The 19049-nt window shown below is 38.1% G+C and overlaps 1 protein-coding gene across 3 annotated transcripts in view; it reads right to left on the bottom strand.

Moving 5' to 3' along the window:
• Window positions 1–19049, bottom strand: part of CTNNA1 (catenin alpha 1) — a 281607-nt gene that overhangs the window by 106448 nt on the left and 156110 nt on the right. For all 3 annotated transcript variants that reach the window (XM_074313590.2, XM_074313589.2, XM_074313591.2), the window contains 2 exons: window positions 4123–4289; window positions 3458–3577 (listed from right to left, as the gene is read on the bottom strand). In XM_074313590.2, coding sequence (XP_074169691.1) covers window positions 3458–3577; window positions 4123–4289 — 287 coding nt within the window. The remainder of the gene's footprint in view (window positions 1–3457; window positions 3578–4122; window positions 4290–19049) is intronic.

The raw sequence follows: 19049 nt of genomic DNA, 5'->3' as shown, positions 1-19049 counted from the left end.
TATTTTGTGAAGACTGAATGAGTTTGTGTTTATAAAGGGCTTATAACAGTGTTTAGCACATAGTAAACACCTTTTTAGAGTTAGTCATTATTTTCAGCAACATCTTCACCACCACCACACCATGACCCAGAAAAACCTTAAGAACAAAGAGGTAAGTTCCAGAAAGCCTATGGACGTTATGGAGGTTTAGCATTTCCTCAACAGGTGGCGGCTACTTAAATGATACAAGGGAGGCTAAGAGAGCCAGTACACACGCTCACCCAAATACTGCCATGGAGGAAATACCCCTTTTCTGGACTAGGGCTGCCTGCAAAGATAAGAGGCTCAATGAGGAGGTGAACTATTACATACCACGCCTGGGGAGAGAAGACAGTCAAAGGTGAAAACAGTCTAGGGAGCTAAGCACACAGCGGAAGAGGAGTTAGTCCAGAAAACATGCAGTGTGGAAAGACATGACCAGTTACTAAAGGAGGCATGTGGGCAATACCCAAAAGGCAGAATGAAGTTTCCAGTAGGCTGAGACCTTAGGATAAAATAAGTAGCAGTCTAATTCCCAAGAAAAGTACTAGTTTACGGGAATCCACACCAAGGCCCAGGTCCCCTAAAGGGCCATTTAATGAACAGGAGGCACCCAGGCGCCCACAGCCAGCCTACCCAGTGGATTCTACTGTCGGAAGCTACAGCTGAAGGCTAAAGAATCAGGCCCAAGGAAAACTATAAACGACCATGACATGCTACAAACCCAAGACAAACTTTAAAATGGGAATATGTATCACTCAAGATACCAGCAGTAAACAGATAGTAAAATCAAATGGGGTGATTCAAAGATGGTTTAGGGACTATACTACAAAGGTATGGGCAAAATACAGGGAAACCACAAGGCTATTAGGGCACTTGGGCCTGAAGAGGCAAGAGGAGGCAGCCGTTACCAGAATCCAGGGAGTAAGGTGTGTGGAGAATGCCACCCAACAGGGCCGCTGACTTTTAGCCACCCAGGGCAGCCAACCAGCAGGGAGGGAGCCACGGAAATAAAACCCAGCATCACCCTCCCAAGTCCGCTTGTTTCCTACTGGTGCTCCCACTGGACAACCCAACCAAGAGCCAGAGGTCAAAGGAGCCCCTGGGTGCCATCCAGACAGGTCAGGGTCCTGGGGCAGAGAGCAGGGTGAACAAGGGCAGAGAACAGATATAGAGAGGCAACGAGAAGATCATTTAGCACGTTAACTAATAACTTCAAGATTCTTATGACATCTTATTTCAGAAATGTTTGAAACTGACTACTTGTCTTTTTTAATACATCAGAGATTATGTTAACTCCTCACAGATTCAGGGCACGCAGAATTAAAACTCAGGCAGCATTTCTGGTAAGTTTTTCCAGTAGCGTACAATATTCTAGACTATTATTATGTTTTATCTGAAGAACATCATTAATTTACTTACTCCATCATTTTACAAAGATATGCAATAGTGTCCATCTAAATGTTCTCACTTTCCTCAAATAATATTAAGTCTTCATAAACCAAGATCTGAATAGGTTTTAAGACAGTGGGACTATACACCCAACTTTATGTTTTAAATGTAACTAACATAAATTTCATGTATTCAAATGAGAATTTATATCAAGAACAGTAAGTAAAGTAAATTGTGAACATAAGTTAGCCATCTTGCCATATTTATAGCACTACCATACTATTGCTATACACAAGTTCTAAGGATCAATCAGTCCCAACAAAAAGAAAAACTACTTGTGATTTATGTGATGGAGACATAAGCCAACACAAGGACAAATGCTAAAAGCACAATGAGCATACACACTAAGTAAATTATTCAGACAATATACCAAAACTAGCTATATTATTAGTGTAAAATTAAATACTGGAAATGTGAAACCAGGATCTCATATGTGCAGGTTCAGTGTGATCACATCTTATAGTGTGAAATATGAGCAATAACTACAATTCACCAAATGCCCACTGCTAAGGGCCTACTTAGTGTCTGGCACTATACTAAATACATACATTTTTAATTTAATCCTCTCAACCCTGTGGGATAGTTTTTAGACTGCCGTAAATATAACCAAATGAAAGTTACGAAGAAGTCCCCAAAGCCGAGGCTGTCAAGTAGGGAACATTTACAGTACTGACGCCATTTTCTTCATGCCTATCAGAGCTCCTGTAGGGTGTCCTGTCCCCAGGAGGGCTACCCGCTTCCCAGACCAGAGGTAGGTCTTCCTTCCCGAGTCAGACACAGCAACTGTTTTCCTCTTACCAGGGACGAGTGAGCAATGGCCATGTTACACAGTCCAGATTTAGGGCAAATCTGTTAGGGACTTCTGGATTGTTTGTTTAGAGACATATGGAAGAAACAGTCTTTTTTTCTCACTGGACATATTGATGTGTGCAAATGTCAAGCCCAGAGCTTCTGTAGCCACGCAGCGCCAGGCACAGGGAAGATGGCACAGTGCTGGGGAAATTGGATCCTTGGTGATACCACCCAGCCTTTAAATTTAACAACCCTGAAGTCAGTAAACATAGCTTGGGACTACTAATTAATTAGTAAGCAAATAAATACCCCATTGTTCAAGCAGTTTTGTAGCTGGGTTTTCTGTGAACTGCAGTGTAAAATATCCTAACTGATATAGGCATTGGCTAACAATAAGAACTCCGATTTTCAGGGCTTCCTTAAAAATAAGAATTAAAAGCTGGTCAGGACTGGAAGCTATAAAAAGCTGAATGGTGACATAACCTTCTTTCTACAGAGCACACATCTAACACACAGCATCCAACAGCAGGGCACAGGGAGGACTGCAAAGCACCTCAAAAGTAAAAACACCAAAGGCCAGCAAAGCTTGGAAATGCCACACAACACAAATTCCTAACATTAGGGAAACTACTAATTGTGATTAATAAGAAATAAAATTGACCCTTGAACCACGCAGGGGTTAGGGGCATCAACCCCCCCCTCCCCCAGTCAAAAATCTGCATATAAGTACAGTTGGCCCTCCACTTCCATGGATTCCAAACCCATGGACCTAAAATATACTTAAAAAGTGACGAAATATGGGGAAAGGGAAGAGATACTTTCTGATGTGGAATTCATTCCAATACATTTAAACTGGTTTAAGGTTTTTAAAAATCTGAATTAAACTCCATCACCAACTCAAGTTAATCCTTGAATGCACCTAACAAAGGCCTATCACCTCTCTACACGATCACAAATTGCTGAGCTACTTAAAGGAAAAGTTTTGAGATTTAAAATAGAAGCATAACATGAATACAACTTAATTACAGCTTTATTAAAAACAATACTGAAAGGATACTTGGTAAATTAAATGTTTTAATGGAACTATATTGGCAGAGGGAAGTACTGGTATCTTCAGAAAACTTAGGCAAAATGGATTTTTCCCAGTAGGTAATAATATAAACAACTTTAATATATCCCCAAATCATGACTGTACCTGTTGTCTTTTGGCTGCCATGATGTTCAGCTTATCCACTTCAGGTTTCAGGGCTTTGTACTGTATTCCCAAGTCTTGTTCAGTGCCAGCATTCCTCAGTTTCGCAATACCATCTTCCACCTATTAAACATACCCCCCAAAAAAGAAAAATTCTAAACCATGTAAGCTTGATATAAAAAAGATCTAGAATTTTTTAATGCCTTTTAACCACTATTCATATAGCAATCCAGGCTCTCTTGAGTGTACATAGCCCTCAAACATGTGGGCAGCTACTACTACAAGGGAGTTTTACGGGAGGTGGAAGGGAGAGCCTTACTGACTTCTTTCTCTTCTATCTGGAATTTAACATACCTTGGTTTCTCAACACTAGAACTCTACTGATAGAAGGAAATGTTTAATCACTACTGCAGAAAAAAGGAAGGAGTCAAAACAATACATTTGCTACAAGTCCTTCATTAGAACCAAGACAACACAGGCTCACAGCAGAACCAGTATGATGTACTCTTGGAATAGAGGAGTAAGTGGAAATTAAAGAAAAACATTGCTGGTCCATTTAGGTAAACCAAGTTCAAAAGCAAACCAAATCCTAAGGAATGCTGAACTAAGTATGGCCAGCAGCAGTCTCACTGTGATAGAACAAATTACACACATAGGCCTGTACTTACAACTTTCAGCTGAACAAGTAATTTGTAGACATCTGCCATGTCAGCCAAAATAAGCAGCCGGGTAACAGCAGAGAGCAAAGCTCGAGCTGCCCGAACCATGTTGCCACGCTTCACAGAAGAGCAGGGATCATCTGCAAATTCTCCGGCAGCGCTCTTCATCAAGTCACCTGTTTTACAGAACAAAAAACCAAGAGCAGGCATGAGCCAAACAGCTGGTCCACGCTAAAAAGAAGATTAAAACAGTGCAAATTTTGTATGTTTCATGCATGGAATTTATTTTAAGGGGTTTTTTTCTTTTGTTTTATAGCGGTTACTAAGAAAAGCAGCCTCATATGTTGCTGGTGAAAGCACGATATCTGGAAAATGATTTGGCACTATATATCAAGAACCTTAAAAACACTTCTTTCCACTGATCTAATAATACTCCTTTCCCAAAAAGTTCATTACATGTATACTAAGAAAAAGAAATCCAAGACTTGAGTAGGAGAAAAAAATGGATCTAATACAATCTACCCTCACCTTCACAGAATGATACAGAAATACAGGAGCCATTATGTAGGACCACCACACTTCATTAACCATTCCAACATCTAATGTGCACGGCTCTTACAGAGACTCACCAGTATGTGAAAAGACAGGGTTTAATCACCAACTCATTCATTTTCCTCAGAGCAAAACACTGCCAACAGCTCAAGTGCTCAAACAATAAAGATCTAGCTAAGTACACTATGGTATAGCCTATAACTGACTGTTCTGCAAATATTAACATATGTATGAAAAAAAATGTTAAGGCTTATGATAAAACCTTAAGCAGAAAAAAGACACAAAATGTATGTAATTGGGGTTTTAAAAAAGGGAAAAGATTGTGGAGTCAAAAGGCAAACAATAGTTATATTAGGTTACAATCTGACTCTATATTATTCTGTACTTATAAAAACATTTTCTGCAACAGGTATTATAGCCATAAGAAAGAAAATAAAGCTAAAAACGTACATTTTACTATAATTATTAGGAATATCCAGCTTATACCATTCTGAGTTCAACAATGCTAAGAATTTATTTATAACATTTCCTAGAAAACTTGTACAATAACATAGTTTTTGCCATTTGTTTCCATTAATAATCATTTAAGGCACCTGCTGTCCTTTTCTTATAGCTGGAAGCAAAGCGGGGGCCAGGGCTGCTTCCCTTTTGAATTATACTGACAGGGCCTGTGTGGTGACTATCTTTAGATTCTTGGAAAAGCATATACTCCCTCCCTTGGCTGAATGTGCCCACTTCAGATTAAAGCTTAAAGGCCATTCACTTTCTCATCTCTTTCACAAACGCAAAAATGCATTCTCAAGAAGCCTAGCTGCTTCCAAAGAGACCTACCAAATTTCTCCTAACTATCAAATTTAGCTGCAGAACATGAGCTTGGGGTGGTGGGGGAGGAGTTAAATTCACCCTTGGAGTCATGGATTAGAAGCAACATATATACTAAGAGTAAAGACAAGCGTATTTGTCAGGTCAGAAATAACTCACTATGAAGAATTTCATAGTTAAAAGCTTTTCCTGTATGTAAGATATAGACATATGGCAATTATGTAGGTACATAACATTAAAAATGTTATCTTATGGTACTTATAAACACAGAGCTCATTCATTTAGTTATTTACTCAACAAATATTTGAGCACCCACTATATATCAAAGACCGTATTAGGTGCCAGTGGTACAGTGCACAAGAAACAAGATGTGCTCATGGAGCTCCATGGCAAACAACTGAAAGCTAATTAAGACAAGGCACCTCAAAGGGCTCACAAATTAGGGAGTATTACAATGCAATCAGAATCACAATAGCCCTGTGGACAAGGTACTATGAGAAGACAATAGGAAAAGCTATTTACTCATGCAGGAAGTTGTCTCAAAAGCCTTTCAGGAAAAGATATTTGCCTTAAACAATATTAATATTAAACGAGATATTGGTTTTATACAATAAATAATTTCACCTATTTATTGAGAGCTTACCAAACAAACAAATCCACTGCCAGCGATACAAAATTCAACAAGACTATCCCTGCTTTCAAATGGTTTATAATCTAGAAAAAATGAATGTGACCATACAGAAATCAGTGGCATTTTAATACACAAGTTATAAGAAAGGCACAAAGTACCATAGGTTTCAAAGGAGGACGCACTAACGACCAGTTTGGGAAAGAAGTGAAATGCCAGCAAGTTCTATGGAAGACATGGAATCCTAAATGGACTCGATCCTCGAAGCATAGGGAGGACTTTTGGCAGTAAAGAGAATCAGCACCTCAACAAAAGGAACAGCAACACAGATTACAACATTTAATAAATGTCCACACTCTATGGCACTATCATATTTTATTTAATCCTATCAGCCACCTAGAAAGTAGGTATTAGCCCTTCTTTACAAAGAAGACAACTAAAGCGTAGACAGGTTAACTAACTTAGTCACCTAACAGTAAACAGTAGAGCCAGAATTTGTAATGCCAATGCTTTTATGTTCTTATAACCACTTATCAAGCTGAAGTATACAAAAGGAAGGCATGTTTGGGGCCTGGGTTCTCTAGCCTAAGTGGAAAGAGAGGGATGTGTACAGAAGAGGAATATGGGGGTGAAAAGGCCATGGACAGAGTACAAAGAAGATCCCTGAGCCAAAGAGTGAAGTGGAAGTCATAGAGACACAGGATTAACCTAATAAAAGTACATATAATAAACCTGACCAGAGAGATGGGTCACGAGCCACAGTAAGAGCTCAGGAAAGAATAGTAGTACATTATACAGGCAGGGGTGAAATAATGTAACCTTTGATTATGAAGAGTGAGGGGAAAGAAAGCATTGAATATTACTTAAAGGTTTCGAGCTATGGTTATCCTGAGACAGAGAAGAGAGCCAGAGACTGTATGAGTGCACATAAAATGGAGAAGTTAAAAAAAAAAAAAAGCTGGAGCCCTTGAGACTGGATTTAGGAGTAAGGGAGGAAGACTGTGACAGAGAGCCAAGGTTATGAACTGTCAAAAACAACAAGACCAGAATTTCCAAGAGAAAACCGTTTAACAAAATCAAATGAGAGTCCACTAATGTAGTCAATTAATTTTCAACAAGGCTGTCAAGACCATTCAATAGGGGGCAAAAAAAATAGTCTGTTCAACAAATAGTGCTAGGGCACATGTAAAAGAAAAAAGTTGGACCCCTACCTCATATCATATACTTCCAAAATAGATCAAAACCTAAATGGAAGAGCTACAATTAACAAAGCACTTAGAAGGAACCATTAAGTCTTCATGAACTCTGAATCAGGCAATGGTTTCCTCTCTATGACACCATAATTACAAACAACAGAAGAAAAAATAGGTAGACTGGACATCACCAAAATTAAAGATTTCTGTGCTTCAAAGGACACTATCAAGAAAGTGGTAAGGATCTGGTGTCCACAATATACAAAGAACTCTTACATCTCAACAATGATAAGCACATGAAAAACTGCTCACCCACAACAGCCATAGGGCAATGCATATCAGCATCACAATAGGATGATCACTCCGTCTCTAATAGGACACGATAATCAAAAAGACACATAATAACAAATGTTGGCGAGGATATGGGGAAATTGGAAACTTCACAAAAATGCAAAATGGTGCAGCCACTTTGGAAAACAGTCTAGCAGTTGCTCAAAAAGTTAAATATAGAATTACCATCAGACCTAGCAATTCCACTCCTGGGTATCTACCCGAGAGAACTGAAAACGTGTCCACACAAAAACTTACACATGAATGTTCGCAGCAGCACTATTCTCAACCGCTGAAATGTGGAAACAACCCACACACACCAACTAACGAATGGGTGGACAAGGTGTAATACTTGTGCACACTGGAACCGTACAAGGTGAGGACTCTGTGTATCTACCTCCCGGCACTGCCGTGGAGATGAAATCCAATGCCCAGCAGAGCGATTAGACAGGGCCAGCACTCCCTTGTAATCTACCATCACGGTTGGAATTAGACTGAGGGGAGAGGCAGGCAAAAAGACACTAAGGACACATAATTGCAGAATGAAGGTTCTAGATCACAGACAGCAATCCACATAATCAGAACCACAGGAGGAAGTGAGAGCCATGAGAGGAGGAGGAGTTCTTGTACCCTGAAGTGAGAAGTGAAAGCAGAGGGAGCAAGAAGCTTCCAGGCAATATGAAGCTTAGCACTGTCAGGGAATCTGAGTTTTCTCCAAAGCAGTAAATGAGACTCTTCTAAAAACTGAGCCCGGTGGAAATGGAAATGAGGGTTTGAGTATAGTAGAAGAAACTGTGAAGCAGCTGCTATGGGAAATGAAAAAGGAAGTTAACCTGAGGTAAATGAAAGAACTGTGGCAGAAGTAAAGGCCCAGATTAGGCCAATCAGGATGGATTTAAAGTAGCTTCTTAAAACTATAGTCTGTCTAAAATGAATCAAAACTCTTCAATGATTAGCTTACATTCAAACGGACAAGTAAAAAGTGTTGTAGATAATTCTGAATTTAATTTGAATCACTTAACCTCACTGTACTAATCCCCCATTTTTCATTTTTCACCAACTCTAATCTCTTTATACCATAACCTCCTCCTCCTCCTAAATTCTCACTCCCACCCAGGTTCCTCTTAAACAGCCTCATGCCTTTGACAGCCAGCATGATCTTGTTCCAAAATAATATCAGGTCAAATGACAACAAATAAGTGGAACTGGAAGGAAGAAGTAAATGAAATATATTTGCCTCCATTCTAACCTCTTCTAGCTCACAGCCACAATAATGGCAAATCCTTAACTCCAATGGCTAGCGCATGGTACTAGTAAAGAAAAAAATCTATCAGAATCAGACTGTATGATGGATGTTCAAATTTTTTTAAATGTTCAAATTTTCTCTACTCACAAAACTATGAACAAACACGTAAATAAGACACTATTTAAAAACAAGGGCCACAAACTTCTCTGAATAGTCATATCTGTAAAAGGAACATGACGCTAAGATTGACTTGAGATGTTTAATAATTTAAATATATACCTATATACAAAAAAAATCAAGAATTCTTTAAAAACAATATAACTGCCAGTTATAGCATACTTGTAAGTTATCAAAAGCGCTCTTTCCTCATACAAAACAAAGGCAAACTGGGGAAACTGAGGCAGACGGGCACTGTGTCCAAGGTCACATGGTCAGCAGTCAAGGCCGAGAATACGTGTCTAACTGGGTCTTCTGGCCTTGTCCCAGCTGTCTCCAGCCAACTACACTACACCTGGTACTAACTAAGGTACAAAGAAGATGAAACTTAAGAGAACCCACTACTACTGTTCTATCTGCCATGAAATCAGGTCTATAAACATGCCCGGGCCTGGGCATTCCCCCCACCCCCCGCAACTAAGCTGGGGGTGAAAGTTAAGCTCCTCTGGCATTCAAAACAAAGACAAAGCGCAATTTTAAGGGAAATAAAGCAAAACCCCACAGTTCTACCTTAGCACAGGACAAGATCAAGACCTTTCTGAAGCATCAAATATCTTGAGTATTTGTAATCAAATACGTCAAAGCAATCCAACTTTTTATAAAGTTAAAGGGAAAGGACAGGCTTGAAAGCTGTGTGTGGGTGGGTGTGTGTATGAGAGAGAAAAACAGACAGTAAAAATAAAAAACAGAAGGCTTGGTTATTCTTTTTTCTTTTTTAACATTTGCCTAGAGATATTCTATTATGCTGCTCTTTTAAAACAAAGAATGTTACAAGGTAACGTTAATGGATATATAGTTAACCCATGAACAAGGGTTTGCACTAGCCCACTTATACGTGGATATTTTCAGTAAATACCTGTACTGTTTTCCATCTGCAGGTGGCAATCCACAGATGCAGAGGGCCAACTGTATACACTGATCTGTGCCATTTTATATAGGGGATTTGAGCATCCTTGGATTTGGGTGTCCGCACAGGGGTCCTGGGACCAATCCCCCACGGATACCAGGGACTACTAAATTTTGGGAGAGTCAAACACACAGATTTGACCATGCGGGCTCAGTATCCCTAATCCTCACATTGTTCAAGAGTCAACTGAACATTATTCTCCCGGGACAGTGTCCGGTACAGATAAAACAAGGTATTGGAACTGGGTCTGAATCCCAACTTTGCTATCTGGCAGCTGTGTGACCTTGAGTTGCTTTATCTCTACCTCGTTTTTTCTTCCATAAAATGAGACTACCGTCTTGCACCTCACTAGACTGTTTTGAAAATTAAATGTGGTAATAAATGCAAAGCTCAACAAATACTTCTGTGCCCCCTCCAACTTGACCATCTACTTTCTCCAATTCCTCAATCTATTCAGAACATGGTCATTACTTGTACACCGTTTCTTACATTTTTAGAAATAAAGTCATGCTAGTAAGTTTCCTAAAAGATGGGGGAGGGGGATTGGCGTTTAATTTGTAATGTTGCAGCCATAAAGGGGGAGCCTCCTTCACGCTAATCTCCATAGTGCAGAAAGTAGTAAAAATTGGTCCTTTTGTGGTAATAGCTACAAAGCTTGATTTAGTTCTCCTTGCTGGGCCTTACCTTTTCCATTTGTTTGTTTTAAACGAATTAAGCCAACCTGAGGTTCCTTCCTGTTTTTAGGAACTTATCTTCCTCACCTACCCCATTTACAACTTCACATACCGAAAAGCCCATGTCAATACTACAAGAACAGCTCCCAATTACATTGCCAGGGCAGAGGTTCCCAGGGCCTCAGAAATCCAGGTATAGAAATATCCCTACAACCTTCAAAAGTCCTCCAAGGGGACCCAATAGATAAAGCAAAATTATACCTTCCCTAAAATAATACTAAGGATACTTCTAATATGTTCCTTGACCAGAACCTTTCTACCTTTAGGTCTAGAAAAAGATAAGAATTTTGCAAGTCCAGCAGAGGAACAGGGCTTATCTTCTATAAATTATATAACCCACCCACTTCAGGTATCTTAATGGGAAAAAAAAATTAATTTCCACCTTAAATAGCAGATACGGAACAATTTATACTGCACATGACAATGGAGACCACAATATGCATATGTCATGGGAGTGGGATGGGGGAAAACACACCAATATACACAAAAATATTAATAGTGGTATACCACAAGGTGATATAGTCTGATGGGTGAATATTCCTGCTGTTTGTGTTTGTTTGTTTAATTTTTTATAATGTATATACTTTTTTAAAAAAAGTTTTAAAAAGAACAAGTAATGTAAAATATTTTTAATTCATGTCTGTGATACATAAAACTCAGGGTTTCCTAGAAAGGAATAACCTAAACACTCAAAAAAGTCTATATACAAAATTTCTTTGCTAAGGCATAAAAAACTCATGGCTATTAATGTCGGTGCAAAAACAAAAAGGAAAATTAGCATACATTATAAACTATGAAAGTTCTGTGAAATCGCTGTCTTGAAAAGCTTATCCAAACTATGGGTAAGCCGCATGGTAAAATAAGGAGGCTCTCGCAGTCCCAATCTCATTGTCCTTATTTGTTGTTTAGTTGTTGCAGGTGAAGTTCAACTATTATACAGACCTTAAATAGACATTTCTTAAATAGAACATTTTATGAAAGCGTATTGTTTATTATCAACTGCCAAATCCAACAGGGCAAGATATTTTAAGACATCCACCTGATATGCTTTCGAGGACCAGCAAAAACCCTGTGTCAAAATGACAGAAGCTTCCAGAAGAGTTAAAAGACATTTACCATCTTAAATGTGTTCAAAGTATTTAGTCATTTCAGGACCAATTTCATGGCCATAGTGGAATTCTGATTCCCCCTCTCCCACTGATTTCCCAGACGCCTTTGCTCAAGTCACTTTGATCTCTTTATCTCAAAATGATTTTAAATGTCTAAAATTTTTTTCTTCTCAGACAAATAGCTCATACTATACTTGTTATCAATGACAGCCTTCAGTCTTTAAGATAAAAATGTCCTATTTTATCATACTCCTTTGATGTTTTGAGTGTTTGAAAAGTGAATAAAACTCTGGCCATAACATTAGAGAAGTCTTTGGTTTTCTGGCTCAAAAATAACCTCCTTAGGTTGTATTACTCTATAGAGGATACTATTAAGCCATTAAAAATTACATTGTAGGAAAATACATAATGATACTGAAAGATATTCAGAATCTATTAAGTAAAAAAATGACAAAATGGAGCAAAACATATTTCTACCCACATGAGTACATTCATAGAAAACAAACTGGAGGGGTCTAGACCAAAATGTAAACCATTGGTTTCATCTCTGGCTAATAAAATTATAATTGATTTTTATTTTCATCATTTTGCTCTTACTATCAAAAACATGTTTACTACAGAATATTAATTTTTGTTTAAAAAAAAGTTTTCAATTCTACCCAGGGAACAGCCAGAGGAAGAAAAAACAAGTAAGCAACCAACATCACAGGTTAAGTCAGCTATAACCACCTCCCCATCACCCCCCATATTTAACAGCTTGGAATCTTTTTACACAGTAGAAAATAAAAAACATCCAGCCTTGGATTTTGAATACCTAAAACTTCCCTATCATGGGATTCCTAATTCTTGAAAGCCACTATTTTAGTGCTTCATCTCCATTGATAAACCTATTTATACCAAATTCTCTTAAATACATCTGATTAAGGGATCTCGCCAAAAAGTGACAAAACTATTCTTATTTCTTTACCATTCCACCAACTTTTATAAAATAATAAACTGACAGGACCAAGGCTTCACAAAATTATTTGCTAAGTTCAAAATAATCAAGAATAAATATTCAGGGGCCGGCCAGGTTGCTCAGGCAGTTGGTGCTCCGTGCTCCTAACTCCAAAGGCTGCAGGTTCGATTCCCACATGGGCCAGTGGGCTCTCAACCACAAGGTTGCCAGTTCAACTCCTAGAGTCCCGCAAAGGATGGTGGGCTCTGCCCCCTGCGACTAACAATGGCAACTGGACCTGGAGCTGAGCTGCACCCTCCACAACTTAAGATTGAAAGGACAACAACCTGACTTGAAAAAAAGCCCTGGAAGTATACACTGTTCCCCAGTAAAAGTCCTGTTCAACTTCCCCAATAAAATCTTAAAAAAAAAAAGAATCTGCCACCCCAAAACATGCCACATGGGCATAAGGATTTAAAAAAAAAAAAAGAATAAATACTCATTTCCCGAGCTGTCCCAACTCCTTTCCCCACACCCCAAAAAAAATTTTAATTCATTTTTCATGACCTGGTAATAAAATAAGACATTTTCCACACTTGTCAATGAAAATAAATTGGCAACAGTTGCAGAGAATAACAGATTTCATAACAGTCCTATAGGAAGGAACCAAATGGTGGTATATATATATACTGGGGGTGCCAAAAATATGTATACACATGACTTGTATTCATCTTTTGTTATCGGTATAAATTATTACAATTTTAATACAGCTTTTTCCTTTCTTAAAATGTGTATACATTTTTTTATATGCTCTGTATATACATCTTGTAAAACCCACATGCCCTGTAACATAAGGATGAATCTGAGTAAAACACTTAATCCTCCCCACCTTCAGCTTTCCCTTCGTCACTGGGGGATATTTGGCAAAAATCACAGACCCCTAGATGATACCTCCATAATTTTAGAAAAACTGACAACAATTCAAAGAATCCCTGACAGATGCTTTAAGAGAACTTTCCTGTGGTGCCATTTTTAATCCACAAAAAATGTTTATCTTTTGAAAATCAACCCAGGAAATAAACATTTAATATCATGTTATTTAAACACTATAAGCCCAACAGGAATCAGTCCAGAGCACACCCAGAAAACTCTTAACCCACATCCTTCCCCATCATCTGGAAGTAAGAAACAGCTTTGAAACTCCTACTTTTTCCAGTCAACAGAATGGATTGATTAAAAAAAAAAAAAAAAGTAGGAGTACTACACATATTCATGTTCTCATTTTCCTTACTAATTCAAGTGTGCCCTGCTGCTATTCAGAAACACTTCAAAGAGAGGAGCTTACTTCCTGATTACACATTCAAATAAATGCATAACATGCATTTCAACTTGGAATCACTTTCTTAAGAAATTAACTAGTAGAAACCACGTTACTGCATCATCATGGGTGAAGTCCTGCCAAAGTCAAAATTGCAATACCTGAGATAACTCCTTGGCTACGCTGGACAAATACTCATATATTAAGGTGATAATATTACCCACCGTAACTTAAGCATTATTATTCCTAGTTAGTGTTACTTATTTTGTGAGTTAACAAGACAGACTTGGAAAAAAAAAAAGAGGAGCAATTTCAAAATCACAGGAAACTAGAATTTAATAAGTTCATTCTCCTTTCCTCACTTCCAAGCTGGCTACACCAGAACCTGAGTCTCTGCAAAGCAGCATATGCTCACACAGGATAGCGATCCGGAAACAGACAGCATCCTTGACACATCCCAAGTCAAAGGAAATACAGCCTCTACCCTAGCGACTTACAGTTTAAGCCAGACAGACAACTTTAGGTCATAAAACACCCGGGTGATAACCAGTTAATGATTTTTTAGAATTTATATTTTGCTTTTCCTGCTCAAGTTAAATGAAGAGCAAGAGAAAATGGATTAAATGATGTGAGTGGAGGAATGGGGGTCAATAATGAACAAGTTTTAAATTAATCACAGTCTTCAGAAACATATGTAGGGTAGGAATTGGAGTGGAAACATTTCTAACCACAGACCCAGCCATCAGGGGATCACATGAAAAGAGACATCTACAAAACAGGATGAAAAATCTACCCAGACGGCAAGGGGGAAAGGCAGGTTAACAAATGAGAAGCCAGAATTCAAAGCAAGAGTATGAGAAAAATCAGCAGCTTTCTGTTAGGTTTAATGAAGAAAGTGATTACAGTCATCTGAAATCCTAATTAACTTAACTTTAATCTTTTTCAAAATGTTAAATGTTTCTCTACTATTGCTCTTCCAGAGCATTATTATTAACACTTTTTGAAACCCATGCTCAATATTACAGAGTTGAAATACTTGTCATTTTTCTCCTGTGAAAATTTAGAGCCCATATATAAAAGATCAAGCTCATGATCCCAACCTGATGAAAACCACACTCACAGGACCAGACAAATTAAAATGCCATCTCTCTCACACACCCACACAAAGCTCCTCAAAGCTATGTTTCAAGTCTTCACATCATACACTTAGCAAAGCCAGACTTCACTTTGCCTCCTGTCTACCTCTCAAACCCTATTCGAAACAGTCACCGACAGCTGCTTTGTCCTGATCACATCTGCCTTTTAATATCTGTCTTCCAGGCTGCCTATATTAGATGTGGATACATCCATCTGAAGCTGTCAACATCTGCACTGGACAGGAGACCAATTTTCACCTCCTTCAATCTGACTCTAGTCAGTTGCCAGGGAAAAAATTATGCCTCAAGTGCCTGACAGCTTGTGCTCAACATCCATCCTTTCGTCAGGGATAAAATATATCATTTTCCTTAAAACTGCCTTGCCAACACATACACACACACACACACACACACACACACACACCTTCATATGTGTGTTTTTTCCTCCCTATAAACAAAGCATTCAAGCTGCACCAAGGAAGATGGCATCTACGTCCTCAATTTCACTACACAATTACTGAGATATATAAAAGAATGTCTCTTAATTAGTATCAACTAAAAACCCTCACTGACTATCCCTTCTTTAAGTCAATGCTCTAAGAGACTGTCAGTTTCATCTGACTGGATAATTCTGTGCTTTCAAGATTTAAAAAGTTGAGACGTTATCTGTGCAACAAGACCATTAAAGAGTATACTCACCAATCAACTATAGCTGCTAAGATCACGCGCAGATGCTAGCAAACTCAACAGTTTTAACTCTTGTTTTAGTAGACCAATAAATACTGTTTTCTTGTTCTAAAAGTGACAAGACACTTTCCACAGAAAAAATGGTTCTTGTAACAATTGAGACTTAGCATTGAACACATTGATTGCTCTCAAGAAGCTGAAGTCCTACTTCTACTCAAGGACAATGCACTTGTACTATAATCAAAGTTACCTGAAATGGAATGATGATCCAAAAACCAGAACTTGAAAAGAAAGCCTCCAAAAAAAATCTTAAGACAAATAATGCTTCAACATAAACAGACATAAAAGGGGGGAAACTACAAGCCAAACATTAAAGTGTTTGCTTTCTATTTATTGGACATTTATTGGATGAAGAATTTACTCTATTTTCACCTTCTAGCCATTTAGAGAGAAGGTATTTGTAGGTGTCACTATTAAATGTTTTTTTCAATACTGGAGAAGCGGCTACAGTGGATCATCCAAATGTTTCCATGTTGTCCACCATGTGAATAACAGCACATACACGAGAGGTGGCTGGCTGTGGTTAGTGGTATGGCAGCCATGGGAGAAAAATCAAGCCAAATGGTCTGGAAGACAGTAAAACTCGTTGGCTTTAGCTATAATCCTTGCTCTATTCAACAGAATTCTACCACCTTTGCCAAAACTAAATCTGGTCCTACCATTAAAACCATTACAGACACATGCAATCAAGTCTTGATTTTCAACTCCCAAGTTACTCCCCCTCTGCAACACCAACAGACTGATTAGTGATGGAAAATCTAGAAGATCAGCACTTCCAGCCCAATAAGCCTTGACTCAATTCTTGAAAACCTGGCAGAATTCCAACCAAAGAAAAATAACAGGGCTTCAACAAATCAGCAAAGGAGCACCACTGTTTATAAATCCCATCACTGCCCTACAGGCTCTCACACGCACCTTTATGTTCCAGATACATTAATAAACAAACATGAAGAAATGCTCAGCATCAATTAGCTCCAAATAATGCAAATTTTTTAAAAAAGAAAGTAGCATTTTACACCTATAAGGACTGCAAAAAATTTTAATGGACTATCCCATTACTTGTCAAGGACAACTTGTTTCTATTCAACATCATTTTATCTCTTTTTCCCTTAGAGAACTCTCGCCGACTCCTTGTGTCCTGTGGTGAACGTGTGAGTCAGGCTGGCTAATCAGTCTCCTCTGGCAAAACAAACTGGTTCAGCGCTGAGCATGACCCCAAGCAAAGATAATCAGTCCCCTAAGACAGACACTGAGGAAGAAAAGTTCTTCTGCTGCTGGGATGACAAAACTAGGATGACCACCTCAAACCAGAAGTGGACATCTTGTCCAATATGTACATATGAAAATAGAAGTAAACGGAAATACATGGAGGCAGGTGATAAAGAAAGCCTCATATCCATGGAGTCAGTCATATCTAGCCATGCCTGAACTCGGGATTTACAGGTCCTTGAATAACATCGTTCCATTCAATGTTGTTTCATTATAGAACATTGATGGGAAAAGAAAGAAGAAGAAAAAAAAACAAGTCCCAGCCGGACCGCTACGTGTAGATGGCACACTCTCGCCATGTCTGCACAGGTTTTTTCTGGGCACCCCAGTTGCTCCCACATCCCAGCAACATACAAGTGAGGTGAACAGGCCTGTCTACATCATCCTGGTCTGAGTGTGTGTTTGAGTGTGAGTGTGTGCACACACGCACGCGCACGCACCCTGCGGGAAGGGCATCCTGTCTAGGGCTGGTTCCCACCTCGCACCCTGAGCTGCCTGGATAGGCTCCAGTCAGCCACCCATGACCCCGAACCGGAATAGGGAGGTTAGAAAATAATTACTTTACTTGTATTTATTAATCTCTCTTAAATGTATAGATAGCTCACATTTATTTTAATGTTAGAAGTGTTTGGGGTCCTTATTTAGTAGTTTGATGTTTTTATGACCAGAAATATGCCCTAGAAACTTAACTCTTATTTGTATCAATTAGCTTATGGTAAAATTGATTTTATTGTATGTCATTTCCTTTCAAGTCGCCGTTTCCAAGAACCTATCAATGATCATAAGTGAAGACTTACTACTGGACTCCTGGAATTCCCAATTACAAAGGCCCATAAATTCCCTTTTTGTTTAAAAAAGTTTGAGTTGAATTTCTGTAACTTATAATTGGTGAGGTTATATGAACATTAGCAAACTGAAGATCTAACCCTCCTAAAGAACAATTTACTAGTACATTTTAAAAGCCCTAAAAGTTTCCTGAAGAAACTTTCTGAATGAGTTACAAAGGTAGGCATGTACGTAAAACTTCAGATTATACACTGATTTGTGCACTTTGTTGTAAATAAATTTACTTGTAAAAAAGATCTGTGTCCCTACATTCCTATCTGGAAATGTACGTCAAGAATATAATTTTAAAAAGGAAAACACTACGTGCACATGGTATTCATTCACTACAGCACTAGTATTTATATCAAAAACATACAAAAACCTTTCAGTCCAATAATAGAGAAATGATGCAACAGAAAGTATAGTTTTAGAGATTATAAATTCCAAGGTATACTAAATCATTTAAAAATGCCTGAAAATACTTTTAATTTTTTAAAAAGAAAATTATAAAATGATATCAAAGCTAGAATTAAAACTAGGGTAAAATGCATATGATGGTAGCCAAGGGCATGAAAGAGAATATAAAAATACATAAATATAACATACTATTTATAATTATTCATTAATGATAGAGTGTAAATCTAAGAAAACATGTAGAGGACTTATATGTTAACCACTAATGAAAAAAAATCTAAACAGATGTAAACATATTTTACTTATGAATTGGAAAACTCAATATATTTAAAATGTCAATCCCCAAATTGATTATAAGTTTAATGTAATTCCTATCATAATCCCAGTTTATAGATATAGACAAGATTATCTAAAATTCATACGAAAAAGCTTAAGAACTAGAATAGCTAAAACAATTTAGAAAAAAATCAAGTAGGTGAAATCTATCTATCTAACTGTAAGACATATGTAGCTATAGCAATAAAGACTGTACAGTAGTGGCAGAGGGATAGAC

This window comes from Rhinolophus sinicus, chromosome 5 (genome assembly GCF_057876585.1).
Source record: "Rhinolophus sinicus isolate RSI-liver-muscle chromosome 5, RSI-T2T, whole genome shotgun sequence".
NCBI classification, from domain to species: Eukaryota; Metazoa; Chordata; class Mammalia; order Chiroptera; family Rhinolophidae; genus Rhinolophus; species Rhinolophus sinicus.
This window is presented reverse-complemented; position numbering and strand designations above follow the sequence as displayed.